Below are 15907 nucleotides of genomic sequence, written 5' to 3'. Positions count from 1 at the left end.
CCTTTCCCCGCCCCCGCCGCCGCGACGGGGAGGGCTGGCGCTTTAAAATACATTTTATTTCTGAACTAAGGGGCGTTTGAGTATTCCCAAGATTAAATAAAGAACTGGAAGGGGGGGGGGGAGCGGAGGCAAGAAGGCTGCTATCTAATCGCTAAGATTAGACGGAAAATTGTGAGGTCCCAGCTGCGCGCCGCTGGCTGAGGGACGCTACACCTCAACGGGCTGCTGTGAGAGGGAAATAAACATATTTAAATAAATACATATTTTATTAACAAACACTAAAGTAACAATAGTTCGGGGAACTTTTTTCTCTGTTCGGTACTGAAAAACCATGCTGCAAGCTTCTGAATAAAAACACATTTTTACAGTTAAGACTGCCCCAGGCACTTGAGCCCTTCCAAAATAAGTTGCTCACACAGCCCTCTATAGGATTAAATGACTGAAACACAGACATACACACTCTAGAGGCTGCACCATCACGTCAGCCCTGTTGTACACTTAAACAGCTGTCTTCTATTATTGCTCTACCACTTTTTAACCTAGCCACATTATATATTTATGAATTATGCATTTTGCTTGTCTGCAAAGGCTCTCAACTTACCAGGGCTTGAGCCTTCATTCCTCTAACACCTGAAAATCTCATTAGACTTAGTTAAGTTTGTGGGACAGCTCCTACAAAGATAATTAAGACAGGTCTTCAAATGCTGTGAAGCTTCACTTCCCAGAGGAAGCAAGCAGAGATTCAATATCTTGAATTACTTTAGAAGTTTTTTCCAAAGCCTCCAAGATGCACTCTTTGCCAATTTCTTCAGGCGTGTTCACATTCTCTGTTTTTCTGACAGTAGTACCAGATGGATTGTTTTCTTCAGCAGATGTTCTTTTCAGAACATTGCTATTCTCCAATAAAACTAGTATTATTTTGTTAAGAAAAAAATCATGCTTTTCCACATAATAATGAGAAAATTCTTCTACATATTTGTAAGCACCACTCTAAGCGTCATTATAAGTCTCACACTTCAGAGCACAGTCATTATATAAAACTAAAAACTAAAAGTGCTAATTACTTAAAATGTTCATAATGTATTTCTAAGAAAGGTCTTTAAATAAAACTTTAATATATCCCAAAATGTACTTAAAAAAAAATCATGTTAAGATAATAATATATAATAAATCAGATGTCACATTGCACAGTTTAACAGCATTACATTTTCATACTAAAAAAATTAAGCAATGGTTTTAAGCATATGAAGCACTGCATACTTTTTTGCAGCTGATTGAACAGCGATGCAAAACTGAGGTAGTTGATAAATACAGAGGTAGTTTATTGCAAGAACATGTCAAAAGGCAACTTAATCATCTCTTGATCATTCTCTTGAACAGATTAGTGGATGAGTGTCAGTAAAACTCATATAATATCCCTAATAGTGGTTCCCATCTTTGGTATCTCTACTGAGAGCTAACTCCCGACAGCTGATAAAATGCTGTAACATCATAGTTTACTCTCCTTGTTGGCCCAAGATTTAACTTTTTTCTGTAGCTACAAGTAGCATCACAAAATCTTCAGAAACAACCTACTATTCAGATGCAATATGTCAGAAATAAGGGGGAGGGGGGTTATATACTCTGACATTGTTTTTGTTGCCAGTGGTCTTACACAGAAATGGAATAAGATACATGAGAAAACAAAAATAAAAATGGATAAATGAGAACACAAAAGAGTCTTTATAAAGGAAACTTTAAGAAGTGGGTAAGACAGTAAAAGAAGTTGTGATGAGGACAGGATCTTTGATGATCTAAAATTGCAGCTTTGAATATGCAGATGAACAAAAAGTACTAATCTTCACAGCTTTCACAAGGATACAGTTAAATCTCCGTATTTTTTCAAGCTCAGCATCAGCGGACCTGTATAAAAGACCATTATTAATCATAGTATCTACAAGGGTTCTCAAATGTAATTTTGTACTTCAGAATTTATTTTTGTATATTTTTGCAGAACTATAGATAATCAGTTGAGCAAAATCAAGTGAAAAAAAGCTTTATTTTTATCTTTCTTTCAACAGCTACTCAATGGCTGCATTTGTAAACCATACATGTTTCCAAAAATCAGGGCTCTGATCTAAGAATAGTCTCTCTGCTGTATATATGTATATATAGAGATATATTTTTGTTTCATCAACTACTGAATTACCAATAATTTGAATAACAAGTGCAAGTGTAATCAATTTCAATTAACATTTTTAATACCAGATTACATTTGTATATGATGTCAGTAGACCTTTGGTCAGTATCCTAGATTAAAAAGGACAAATATATTAGGGACAAGTGATCCAGATGTCATTTAAAAGCTCAGTGTACTATTTTGGACTGTTTGGTGTTCTGTTAAAAAAAGCCTTTCTTAGTCCGGTTTCTCCTGTTCACCTTGCAAAATATTACTTCTGTAACATTAATCTTACTTCGGCAACATCACCATAATTCTGATTCTGAAGTACAAGAAAACAAACTTCATCTAGGACTCAACTTATCTAACATTTTAAATATTGAAAGAAAAATATAAAGCCATGCAAAATAGTGGATTTTGAAGTTTTCATTTCAGATTCTTAAGAATTCTTAAGATTCTTAAGAAAGAAATGCAGTCTACAAAATACAGAATTTATAGTCTTGTTGAGTTTTATTTTCAATATTATTTGTAATCAATTATATAGGATAAAGATGAATACCAATTTTCTTCATTTACAGAGCACGCAGTATATTCAGGAACCTCCTCCCTGTCATTCAAACTTCTGCACCATTCTATTACTGTTCTGATGTACCTATGTTAACATGAAAATTCACAGAAAATAAGTTGTTATTAAGATGAGAAATACAATCTATTAATTCAAACAAAAAGTTGAAGGCATGAACCAAAACACCTGTATTTGAAAGAAAAAGCCATTATTCAAAATCTAGCTTTTTCTCTAGTTTTCTTTGCCATTTTTTGATTCCCACTTTTTTTCCCTATAATCTCCTTCATATTTAATTCTATGCAGTCATAGAAAATTATAACAAAGCTGTATGATTTGTAATTAATAGTATACAAATGTTAATTTTTTTCTGTGAGTGTCTGCTTGCTAAAACTCAGCAGAGTTAGCTTCTGATGATTCCCATAATGAGGCAGTAATTAGAACAAACAGATTAGAAAAACAATTTGCAGACAGAGGTCAATATCTGAAGCAAAAATTGGATAAAGCTCTATTACTTCCTTGCTCTATTTAGGACAAAGGTGTTTTTTTTTGTTTGTTTGTTTTTTGCTTATCTACTGATTTAAGTGCCAAGTTGCAACTCTAGTTTGAGATTTTATTTTTTAAAGACATTACTTTTCTATGACAGTTATTCTGGAATGACAGCCTGCTGTGGTCCTGAGTCATGCAGGTTTTGAATCCTTGCCAGATATGAGATGCAGCTTTTGTCATTGTGTTTTTGTGGGTCTTTTTTGATACACTTTCTGATACACTTTCAGTAAATGTCATTTCGTCATACAAAAGGAATTGCATAAATTCTTTAATATTTAATTTAAAATTGTTTATATTACTTATACCTTTTGTAGATTCCAGGACAACTCATTTGGATTAGCTGCTGTACCCCATCAGGAGTAGTTAATTTACACCAGCCTACATTTTCCTGTACCTTAAAAGAAAAAACATTTGAAAATATTAATGTTCTGTTACAGTCTGGAAAAGAAGGATGCATGTAAGTATTACCTACTAATTGAAAAACTAAATGTCTGTGAACATTCCACTTCAAACGTTTAAAGTTTGTATGTTGCTAGGGATGGAATTCGGCATAGCCTGCTGTCACAAATGGAGAAAAGAAAACCTGGCATGGTCCCTGACACTGATTTTGTGCTATTTAAGAATAACTTATTCATAAAAGTGTGAAGAGAAGTTTCCAAATGCATAGAACTTTCAATTCTTTCTACTTTTATCACGTGTGTACAGATTTGAGCTGATGCACATTATATTGTTACTGTATCTTTTGACAAATTGAGTATCACATTTAGATTGTTTATAAAAGAGATCCTCAGACACTTCAATATCTTTGTGTGTCTTGTCACCTCAGGGTAACAGTGAAGATACACAAGCCAAAAGTAGTGCTGTTTTGCAGAAGTCAGCATAACCTTTTTACTTCTATATTAAGTAGATTAAAAAAAAAAAAAGTATGTGGAATCCCATATCCACAAGGCCACATTTCTGAGTAGTGAAATTTTTCACTATCCGTTTGCTCAAAAAGGGTCTCTATTATAAATATTTGAATGATGCTTTTTGTTCAAATGGGAAAATATTTAAGATATGCTATTGGTTTCTTAGTGGATGGTCAAGAAAAAAGTCCCAAATCAAGAAGCTACAAACTACAGCTCATATAGCGTTAGCTATTATTATTTCTAATCTGGGAACCTTGCTAAAAACAAGTTTGCTTAAGACAAATTAACATGATTGCACTGTACAGAGCAGGTGAGGATTCAGGTCAGTCTTGATTTATCTTTTATATAAAAGGAGATATTGCATAGCTTACAAAAGTGAGTGAGAATCCATCCTGTCATTTGACTTTCACGTTTTAGAAGGACAGGAGGGAGTTCAGAAAGGAGAATGATTTCTCAGAGAATTGTACCTTCCTCATTCCTTTATAGATGATTTGAAATTACATAAAAATCAAACACTCCCTTCTTTGACCAATATGAGTGACTTGTTCAATGGACAAATAGTCTCATTTATCTCCTTAGGCATGAGTTGTGCACTAAATGATTTTTCCTCCTCAGTTTTTGGTTAAAATACTAAGAATACATTAATGGTGACATCTCAGGACAGTTCTGATTTTCCCTTAGACTATTACACCAGTTTGAAAGCAAAACACAGTAGAAAACTGATATGATTTATGAAATTCCCAAAAGAGTTCAGTTTGTGTTTTACAGGCATCAAAACTTTTTTTTTTTTAATTTCTCATTTATTTCCTAATAAACTTTTATATGAAGAGTTTTAAGAATGTCCATTCCTCTAACCCATGAGTTACCTGGATCCTTCTACAGCCAGGGTTAAAATCCCAGACCATATTCAAGGTCATCCCATCCCAAAACGTAGCATAGACTTTATTATCTGAGTATACAACAAGTCTTCCTATTCCAGGAATAACTTTTTCGGCCAGCAAAAATGGCAACATTTCACGTCCATCTGTCTCAGGTATCTAGAACCAAACAAATACATCAAAAAATTTAGGAAAGTCACTTATGCCATTTGAGCTATTTATCTCTCTCCCAAATTTTCAGTTCATTTGTTTTACTAGACCACCACCAGCTTTCCCATTCATGCAACTGATTTTTGCTTCACAAATGTATCTTAACACTGCATGGTTTTGGTTCCCAAATATGTAACTCTTGGTCTTTGTTTACAGGATATGCACACCATTCTTCCCCCTAGATTAGGTTCTATTCCCCACAGCTGATACAATCTTTTTTAAACATAGAAATACTTATAAAGCTTCAGCTACATACCATTTTCCAGCAGCAGATACTATAGTTATGAGCTAATGAAAGTTTAGTCTTGTAGCAGTACTGAAGCATTCTGAAGAAAAAAAAAACACCACATACACAAAATACTAAGCATTTCATAACTACTTACTATGTTTTTTACACAGTTGTGACCTTTGTTCTACAAGTTTACAGATGTCCCCTGTGCTAATATAAGTTCCTTTAATTTTTACACTTAATGTCATAATAAGCATTATGTATAATTTTAATTACTGTCTTTTCAAAGTCAGAGGAATTAATAATGAAGTAGAGCAGTAAGTTACTTGGTTGCCTGAGTAATAAGAGTGGATATAGAGTATGGACTTCCTGGTACATCAGGAGGTAGACTGTTTACTGAATACATCTTTTCTTCTCTCTGAAGTAAAGAGCAGAAAGGAGTTGAGTTATTATAGCTACCACAGAATGAAAACTATATTTAAAAGCTTGCAAGACATGAAATTGTGTTGACTTCTAACTCCCAGCCAGCAACTATAATCACATTCAAATTTATCCCAGAAAACAGGTAAATATCTAGTTGAAAAGTAAAAAAGTCAGATGTATCCTTTAAGCCTACTTCTGTGGCAAGATATATATTCATAGTTTCCATGCACTCAGTATGTACCAAGAAGTTCTTGTATCAGACAGTAGACTGTGGTTCATTACTGAGTGACTAAGTTTGACTGTAAGTTAAAGACTAGGTTTGAAGGCTATAACGTTGACCTTTATGCTACTTTAAAAATACAAATATACAAATCTAGTGAAGGACAGAAGAAAAAAACTTTTTGATTTGAAAATATAGTTAATAAATGGTGAAAAAAGCAAGGGACAAGTTTACGAAACATAAATGGAGTAAAAGCTGTGCCAGAGAAACTTGTCACTTAAAAACAAAGAAGTATCTTTGCTATTATGCCTCTAAAACATTTTTTTTTTTTAAACAGAGCAAATTTGCTATTCAACTCAGGGATTTTTTTCTGAATTGCTCTAGCTACCTAACTAAGCGTGGAAGAAGCCATTACCATCCTTCCATATCAGCAAGCACCACTACTACTGAATATGGAACATTATGTTCTGGGGCAAGAGAGATTAAAGGACTACTGTACCTCCTTCCTGGCTTTCAAAGATGTTCTGACCCTACCAAGAAAGAGAACGAAGCATGATCGTTCACACTGCCTTTAAAATATCCTCTTTAGGATGGTACCCTTCAGTACAGTGCCATATTTTTCCCCTTATTTTCCAAGAAGAAATCCCTTTGCTCTGCTGCTCAGATTTGGATACTGCTCTTTACGTACACTTTTTTCAGACAGATGACACTCAGCTAGCCTACAACATGTGAGGGGTAGAGTGGTAAAACAGCGCCTTCATAAACATGCATCCTAACAGTACAGTTACTCCTTCACTTGCCCAAACACAGCAGTGTCTCACTGCAAAACTTGGCTAACAACTGGTTTTGTCTCAGACTCCAGTCCACTTTTCTCCAGCATGTGAACTGCAGTATGGAAACAGAAGCTGTCTTATTATCTTTTTTTTTTTTTTTTTTTTTTTTAATCTTTGCAGTTACATGCAAAACATTGTATTAAGCACTGCCGACACCCTTGAGAGGATCTCTACTCCAGGAAACCTACAACAGACAGACAATACAGACAGGGAGAGAAGTCAAATCACTTCTCCAGCACTAAACAGCCGGTCTGTGGCAAAGCCGGGACCAGAACCAGCATGTCCTAGATTGTGTCCCCAYATAGTATCCTGCTGAGAAAAAGAAAACACTTCCAAGTGCATAAGAAAGATTAGAGTTTACTCAATGTAATATGTTTAAAAAGTAAACTCCTCTTCTAAGTTAGTGAGAAATGGATATTACAGAATCTTACAACAATACCTAAGCTTTTGAAATAAATGTTATAACACACAGATTTTTCTTATTGTGTCCATGCATTCTGAAACAGAAGGAATAATTTAAAAATTTGTGTACAATTCCTTGACTGCTTTAGTTATTACAGTAATTACCTGACGGACAATGGTAGGGACTTCATTATAGGCTAAATATCCAAATGTGTTAAAACCATGAAAGCTGCTGGCAAAGGAATTTGGAAGATATTTTTAATAGTTTTATTTCTACCTTTTTTGTTCCTTTCTGAATTGCATAATATTTGAAGTAGTTCCCCAAAAATGTTCCTTCTGACTTGAAAAAGGTGCCATCATCAGGATAAATTTCTACAATGTTGGTGCTACCATGGATAAACCTATGAGAAATAACAAGATTTTTAACAAGTATTCAAAATGCTGTGTCACTAGACAAGCAACATACATTAGTACAGTTGAAGAAAACACTAAACACAAACACATTTTCACCAAAACACTCACAAGAAAAGCTTTCTACTGTTCCCAAGCAGCAGAGCTTACCAATTACTTCTTTTAAGACAGAAGGCTATCATTACTTTTACAATGTAATGATGGGCTTTTTTTTTTTTGCATGTTTTTCTTTCTTTTAAAGAAACTGAGGAGAGATTTTTAGTATGCTCTGTTGAGGTAAACATCTCACAAGAGCTATTTTATCCTCAGACAGCAAAATATAGTGATGCTGAAGAGCGAAAATCCACTCTACCAAAATCCACTCTAGACCAGCTCTACCTACTGTACGCAGAAGAAAGAATTGTCAGACTAACTGCTTCCTAAACAACCTGAAGTATTCACTCCCATTACAGCTGTACATTTTTCACTAAGACTACAAGACTCTGTGATCATGCAGTATCTTGGGGCTCAAAACTTGTTTAAGGATCTATTTCTGCAACTCTGTGATCAGATGCCTTGATTTCAGTAGTGGGGCTTTAAGACCCAAAATAAATGAATTATAGTCCTGAAATGCTGCTGAACATTTTGTTCAGATGAGTTCAGAATTCAGGAATTACACTGAGAAAAATGAAAAACATTGGCAGAAAGATTAAAGCTTTGAAGACTGAATTGTTTTTATCAAAGATATCGTATCTATTTCTCTTATTGCAGTTGCTGATAGCAAATGTAGCATTTTCAAAGTTTGGATCACAATTTGAAAGGCCTATTTTTAAAAAAGTTGTATTTAAAAAAACATAGGGATAAACCAATTGCAAATAAAATCCACAGTAGAGTTTAGCTGCCTGTAACAGAGTATTACAGAGATCACCAAAACAAACATTTCTAAAATGTGAAGTCTTCAACACCAAGAGAAGTGATATAATTTGCAAAGAAACCAAGCATCATAATTGTCAGTGAAGCCTATGGGAGCTACAGCCACCCAGAAACACCTAGGAAGTCAGACCATTTCTTTAAAATCCTTAAATATGATTTCAGAGTCTCTGCTTTAGGCACACCCTCTTTCAGACCTGGAAACATATTGTATTAGAAAATTTGAAGCAAATCTGAAGCCAGTAACAAACAAACAGCAGAAATTTACAGAATCTTCTATGAAGGTTGTGTATAGCTGCTCAAAGACTGAGAAAGGGACAAAGACAGACATTTAATCTTAAAGCTTAATTGTCATACAAATGAAGTATGCAAAGATGAAAAGCATGATCTCCTTCATACCTGTAAAAAACACCTTGGCACCATACAATTTGAATTAGCTGATGGTATGAATGCTTTTCATTATCTTCATTCTCCTGTTGAAAGAAATCACAGAAACTCCACCTGTATAAAATACAATAAAAGTTTCACTAAATCTGCAGGTTGTTTTTTTTAGTCACCATTTCTGTATCCTATACAGAAATATGTTTCTATACTGAAAACAGATGTATGCATATCTATTCAAAGGAAAAGAGACCATATATTTTCAATGACCTCTGGTTCCTTAGTTATCTGAGTTAGGTACCACATTTATTTTTTCAAATATAAAACCAGTTATTCAAAGGTTTTTCGAATTCTTTTTAGCACTGCTGACAGAATATATGTGACTGTTCCAATTCAGAAGCATTATCTTCTCAAAAAAAAAAAACAACTGTGGTAGTCTTTCTCAGTATTTTCTTTTTCATTTACATATTTATACAGCATGTCAGGAAATAAAATTTTATTTTTCTCTAGACTAATCACTATCTAATTTCATTACAGACTAATCACTATCTAATTTCATTACAGTAGGATAAATATTGTTAGCCTCACAAATTTCACATTGCAATAAGTTCCTAATAAAGGAGAATGGGATAGCGCATTTTTTATTTCTGATAGATAAAACTCAGTTATTTTGCTAGAGGCTGAAGTTCAGAGCTGCAGAATTATAAAACATATGTTAACAACTAGGAAGCAAACATTTTATATTACCTGTGTAAATGTGGTGCACTGCAGCTGAGTGGCAAAGCTGTAGGCAAACAAGAAACTGTTTCATATGTTTCAGAGTCTTTTAAAACATCAGATCCTACAGATGTATGGTTATTTTTCTCACAAGTTTCCATTTCATTGTTAAGAGTGAATAAGTTATAGCACTTTAATGCTAATGACAAAGGGTATTTCCATTCTTCCGGGTATGAGGAAACAGACCATCGCTGTGTAACCCATGTGTATTCAGAAGAGCTTGTGAGGAACAAAGGTACTTCATCTCTGTCTTTTTGGTCCTTTGGTTTGGTTGGTTCTCTGTATTTACTTTCAGCACAACTATGTTCATTCTTCTTGGTCTCTGTCCTCATTTGTTTTGATGACATTTCTGCAACAGCATTTTTACTTGATTGTCCACACTGATTTTTGGGTTGGTAATTACTGTTCTTTTGAGAGGAGCGTATGGATGCAGGAGATGGTTGACTAACTTTGCATAAGAACTCCACCGTAAACTCTTGCTGCAGTTCTGACAGGTAAAGGTGAGCATAACCATCTACCGATGAGATCTTCACATTGCCATTATTTATACATGTTGTCAGATCAGCAGTAGTGGGGTCAGGCCATCTAACTTCTAAGATATCACTGAGAAGAATCTAATACAAGAAAAAGGATTGGAATATGTTGTAAGATAAAAATGACACGCTTGCTTCAAGTTACAGTGGAGGGTTTACATTTAAATGAATTGAGTGTTTCTGCAAGGTGATGTGTGGCAAGATATTTTATCCTACAATTAATTGCATACATGAATTCAAGAGGAAGTAAAATAATCCTCATATCCTGCTTCTTCCTGTTCTAACAGGATTCTATCCAACATCAAGGCTTAGTTTAATATCCACTCATAAACCTGTAAGCTATAAAAATGGCCAACTGACCAGCCACAATTGTGCACAGACAGCAGATACTTCTGTTTCCAACTGCTTCTCAAGAAACACTGAAGAAAAAGCCTAAATTATCTTGATCAAATCAGTTAATGGTAAAGTTCACGGACAGTCTACATTAAAATTGTGTACATTAAAAAGTGTTATTCGTTTTGAATCTTCCCTGTATTTATGAAACTAAAATAACCCTATGAAGTGGCACATTACATGCATTCATGTTTTCTTAACATAACTGAAACGTATGGAAAGTCTTTTGAAACCACATGGGTAAACTTACTTAACCCCCTGACAATGGTGGCAGCACTGAAGATTAAGTTACACGGCTATTGCTGCGAGATACGTGAAATGTGCTTCTGAGGAATTTAAATAAGGACTTTAGACTGTTACATTGCTACATTTAGAAAGTCTCAAAAGAGTCGCCTCCTCTTAGCCGAACAACGGCATTCGAGTGCAGATTCAGGGCGGCRCTACGCTAACTGTGCCTTAGCGAGCGGCGAGGCCCGGCCGGCCTGCCGCGCTTGTCGCCGGCCAGCGTCGCGCACCTCCTGCCACAACGCACAGCCAAAGTGCCGGAGATAGCAAAGGCCTCGAAAACATGGGTGCTGGCTGAAACCACGGCGCAACCACGTGATGGTAAGTTACCGGTCATAGGAAAAGGTCCTGGCAGCAGCAAATGGGGTTGGGGGGCTTTTGGCCCGGCCGGGCGCAGCCAGGCCTGTGCTGCGCCGCGGTGCGTCTGCCCCGGCCACCACCGCCGCTGCCGCAGCCACAGGGCGCCTGGGTGCCTTTTCCACGGGGGAGCTCCAGGGGAGCCGCAACGGGACAGCTCCTCCGAAGAGTCCTATTGCACYGAGTCTCCTCTGAAAAAGCTTTAAGTATGGAAAAAACACGATATATAAAATAGCTCATAGCATCAAATGTAAAAAAAAATGCTAGGTTTTGCTGTTGCTAAGAAGGGTAAGCAAACTCTTCAGCGTTCAGCTGTAAAAGATATGCGTAAATACAGGACTAAGTTTAACTTGAAACTGTAATTCTAACCAATTTGACAATGAAAGCATTTCAKGTATAAAACTTACTTTTTTTCTTTCTGGGGATATAATATTTGAAGGTAGGTACGGGYGAGCACAAAACTTGTTCCGAAAATCTAGAGCTCGTAGAAGTTGTTCCTGATTAAAAGAAAGGGGGGGGGGGAGGAAATGCAGCATCAGGAATTTGTCTATTCAGGGAAATATTTTAGCAGATTTCATCCTCCTCTTTTCCGCGAAGGGAGATGAAGACACCACCTCAGTTCTACATGGAGGAACAACAGTTACGCGTGTTTCCACGCGGTAAGGAGCTAGGTGCGGCCGGCACCGCGCGGGGCGGCGGAAGGCGCCACATCCCACGCGGGACACTCGCCCGCAGTGCGGCTCCCGGGACCCCGCAGCCCCGGGGAGCGGCGCTGCCCGCCYCCGCCTTCCCGCACACGCACCCGGCGGCCGCGCTCGGCGAAGGACACCCGGTGCCGCCGCGCCGCCGCCTGCAGCGGCCGGGCCGGGGCCGGGTCGCCGCACCGGTACTCGGAGCCGCAGGCGGAGAGCAGCAAGCGGGCCCCGCCGGCGTAGTGCACCTCCGCGGAGCCGTCGCCGTAGAGCACCATCAGCCTCTCCGCCTCCATCCGCCGCGCGGGGCGGGAAAGAGGGGACAGAGGCGGGGAGCGGACGGAGGCAGGGAGCGGTCTCCGGCGCGGCGCGGCGGAGGGAGGGAGGGGGGAAGGAGGGGGCGGGGCGGAGGCAGGGAGGGGGGAAGGAGGGGGCGGGGCGGAGGCAGGGAGCGCGGCGGGGCGCCGCGGGGCAGCAGCAGGCAGGGCGCAGGTGCTCCCTCAGCACGTCACCCCGCTCCCTGCGGTGAATTAATCCCGTCTTCCTCGAGATTTTTGCGGCACTTTCGGTCTGGGACAGGGCAGTAACCAAGCAGCAGCGATGCAGCTGTTTCAGTGCAAAAGCGCTGAGTGCCCCAAGCCTGGGAGATGTGAGCAGAGTTGCGAAAAAACTGGGCAGAAAAAAATATGAATTCAAATGGACTGTTCTTTATGAATAGAGTGTGAAGTAGCGGCCTTTGGATAATCGGGAGGCAATTTTCAGGCTAAAACCCTGGGAGGAAAGTTAGCAGCGAGGCTTAGACTGTGCAAAAGAACCATTTACCTGGAACCGTGCTTCTTTACGATGCATTTCCGCGTCTGTGTTTACGTGCAGTACAACTGCTCGGAGAAGTTTCGCAGCAGCCTGTGCGCCCCCTGCGCTCCCCTCCCCGGAGGGCTGAGCTGCTGCCCGAGAAGGCACCGTCTCCTTTCCGCCCTCCGCCACCGGCTCTGGGAGATGCTGAAAGGCTTAAGGGACAGAATTAAGAGGGCAGACTGCAGATGTACAACGTATCCCAAAGACGACGGATCACAGATAAATAATTCTCTCGTGCTTCTTTACATATACATTCATACAGTAGAAAAATCCAGCAAAGATCCATGCACTTAGAGCAGGGTCTCAGAGCCTCCAGCTGAGGACACATTGAAGGCTTAATTTTCCAAAGGCCAATTTAAAAATTAACCCTAGTAGTCTTTTTGGAAAATATATCCGCTTCCCCCCCCCTCCCGTTTATGCTGTAATCAAAGTTGTTTTAAATTGTCAGTTTACCGTTAAGTGACAATTTATTGTTAATTCCTGTGTAAAGCACTAAGCAAATGTAATTCAAGATCCTTTGATATACAGGTCAGACTAGATGCCCCATATGGTCTCATCTAGCCTTAAAAAAATCATTCCTTACCTATGGAAGCATGGGTTTCTTAGATCAATATGGAATTGTGGAAGAAGTGGATTTGGTACAAATTTGTTTTCTAATTTGCTGATAAAGCAGTTGTAGAGGGTAGATCAACATCTGCTGAAGTTGATGCATATCTGTGTCTGCAGCTAAATAATAATGTTCAGTTTCTAATTCCCTTTGTAATGGTTATTATACTACATTGTACTTGTCCAAAGCAAGTTTCAGAGTACATTTTTGGGATTATAAATCCTGTTTATAGCACTTTTATTGAAAAAAAACCTAGCAATGTAAGGATATTTGGTCTTAAACAAGCACAAGTCTAAAAATTTATAGGACTAGAGTAGGATTCAGAACATGCAGATTCTTGTCATGGGTGAGCACTAAATTATTTGTATTTTACCTATAAAAAGTAGGAATAATGGTTCTTTTCTGCTTTATAATTTTTGATTTCTTATTTACTGATGAAGCAAGCCATGAAGATGTGTTGTTTTTTGCTAGCAACTTCACTGCTAAGGTTACAACCCTGAGCTTTAGGAAGTGCAGAGGTAGGTCACCTCCCTCAGGCATAGAGATCACCTAGCAAAGTATGCTTGAGGGAGGTGGCAAATGCAGCAATTCATGATGTACAAACCTGTGTATTTCTTAACTTCTGGCAGAAGTGACACTTCTGTTCAGTATCAACTAGTAGGATCTACAGGAACAAACTGGATAATTAGAACTATAATTGATTCAAGGAAAGGAAAAGTTGCATACAAGCTAATCACTAATAGAGTGAGTTCTGTGCAATAGGAAGGAGAAAGGCAGAACCTGACGATGAGGAGGAAATACTGGCCCCGAGAAATAAAAGTTATGATAGAATTTGTTATACAAACCAGAGTGAATGTCACTGGAAGTCAGTACCATAATGGATTTATGGCTTAAAAACAAACAAACAAACCCCTCCCCCTAAAAAAAACAACCAACTATGCATAGTTTGTGATACCTGATGTAGCTGAGCCAGTCTTGCTTCTTTGTGTAGTACAATTACATTTAAACCCGACATACAAAACCCTAGCCTTTGTATTTGTATTTCTAATACAAAAGAAAGATTTGGTCCAGCAACAGAATGTTCTTAGCAGAAAGAAACTCTGATTTTCAAATACTAAATATACTTTTGTTAAATCACAATTGATTTGTCAAAGTTGCAAATACTGTGCAAGGTTTTTGTGATGTGTGAAGTTAAAACTACATAGTTATGTGTAAGAAATCTAACACAGTATGTTTCTTTTTCAGAACTGGCACTTAACAACAGCTTCTCCTCTCCCTCAAAGTGTTCTTTGTGAGCTTCTGTGCCTTAACTGGCTTCCCATTATGCCACAAGAAAAATAAAACATTTTTGATGAAAAGCATGTTTACACAGCGCACTTAAAATTTGTTCATACTAAAGCAGTAGGTAAAATCTTTAAACCCCTCAAGACTCACCTCTACGACACACAGAAGAACTACTGCCTGTTAAAAGTAGGCAGACAAGCAGCGAGTGGTGACTGTTACAGTGCAAGACCTGCTTCTTTCTTTTGCTCTCTCACATCTCATTTCACCATCACTAATTTGTATTAGACTCCTGTGAGATTTAAGACAAGCAGTAAAGACTGTTAGATGTTTAAGGCAAAGATTATCCTGTCTTCTTTACTAGGTAGGACAAAAACAGACACCCTGCCAAATTTTTCCTAGTGCAATACAGGCTTAAAGGTTTTACAAACCTCTATATATGCMTGTAAGGCAAATTAAACCTCTCCACTCCTTGAACTTAAGTCCCACTTTATGAACTTTATTTCTGCAGGAGGAAAAAAGCTTAATTTGCAAACCTTGATCTGAACTGCTTTAAACATACAATTCCCAATAATAGAATTGCATCTCATACAGGGTGACTTATTTATATTTACATCTATATCTAATACATTCTCTGACAGGATGCACATATTTAGATTCAGACAGCCACTTTTCACAAAAAAGAAAAACTGTACAAAAGACAAACTAAACAAGGCAGAGTCCTTTGAAGACACTTTTTACCTCATTATAATGCATATTTTAATCCTTGTTCCTTGGTCATATTATTTTCATTAATATATTTTTCACAAAGCATCTGCTTGTAAAGTTACCCAGAAATCTAACCTACATTTGGATTAAATTTTTGTAAGAAAAATATTGTCAACTAAATGTGAGAGAATGTGTTTGTAAAGTACTTTTACCTGAAAATAATGCAATTTACAGTTACCTAGTTTCTGGATTTTTGTCTAGTGACTTTGAAATGTTTATGTAGTACTTATGACTATATTGTCCTTTTATGAATTTTCTTTTTCCAATTTGTATTAAAAGATAATCT

General features: G+C 37.7%; 1 protein-coding gene across 2 annotated transcripts; it reads right to left on the bottom strand.

Annotated features, from left to right (window-relative positions):
• Positions 1 to 247: 247 nt before the first annotated feature.
• CUNH5orf34 (chromosome unknown C5orf34 homolog) lies at positions 248 to 12418 on the bottom strand. 2 transcript variants are annotated; one of them, XM_026062958.1, is made up of 13 exons: positions 12221 to 12418; positions 11826 to 11915; positions 9821 to 10464; positions 9092 to 9193; positions 7650 to 7773; positions 5821 to 5912; positions 5522 to 5591; positions 5044 to 5214; positions 3575 to 3663; positions 2718 to 2810; positions 1862 to 1902; positions 760 to 908; positions 248 to 672 (listed from the first exon to the last, which is right to left on the bottom strand). In XM_026062958.1, exons 1-13 carry the CDS (start codon positions 12404 to 12406, stop codon positions 649 to 651), a joined length of 1875 nt encoding a protein of 624 aa, XP_025918743.1. In that variant the 5' UTR covers positions 12407 to 12418; the 3' UTR covers positions 248 to 648. The 2 variants fall into 2 exon arrangements, with proteins under 2 accessions (XP_025918743.1, XP_025918742.1); XM_026062957.1 differs by having other exon boundaries at positions 248 to 908.
• Between the last annotated feature and the right edge of the window lie 3489 nt (positions 12419 to 15907).

The sequence above is a fragment of the Apteryx rowi genome, unplaced genomic scaffold, assembly GCF_003343035.1.
Source record: "Apteryx rowi isolate R43461 unplaced genomic scaffold, aptRow1 scaffold_197, whole genome shotgun sequence".
NCBI lineage: Eukaryota > Metazoa > Chordata > Aves > Apterygiformes > Apterygidae > Apteryx > Apteryx rowi.
Note: the sequence above shows the minus strand (reverse complement) of the source record. Positions and strands in the feature narration are given on the sequence as shown.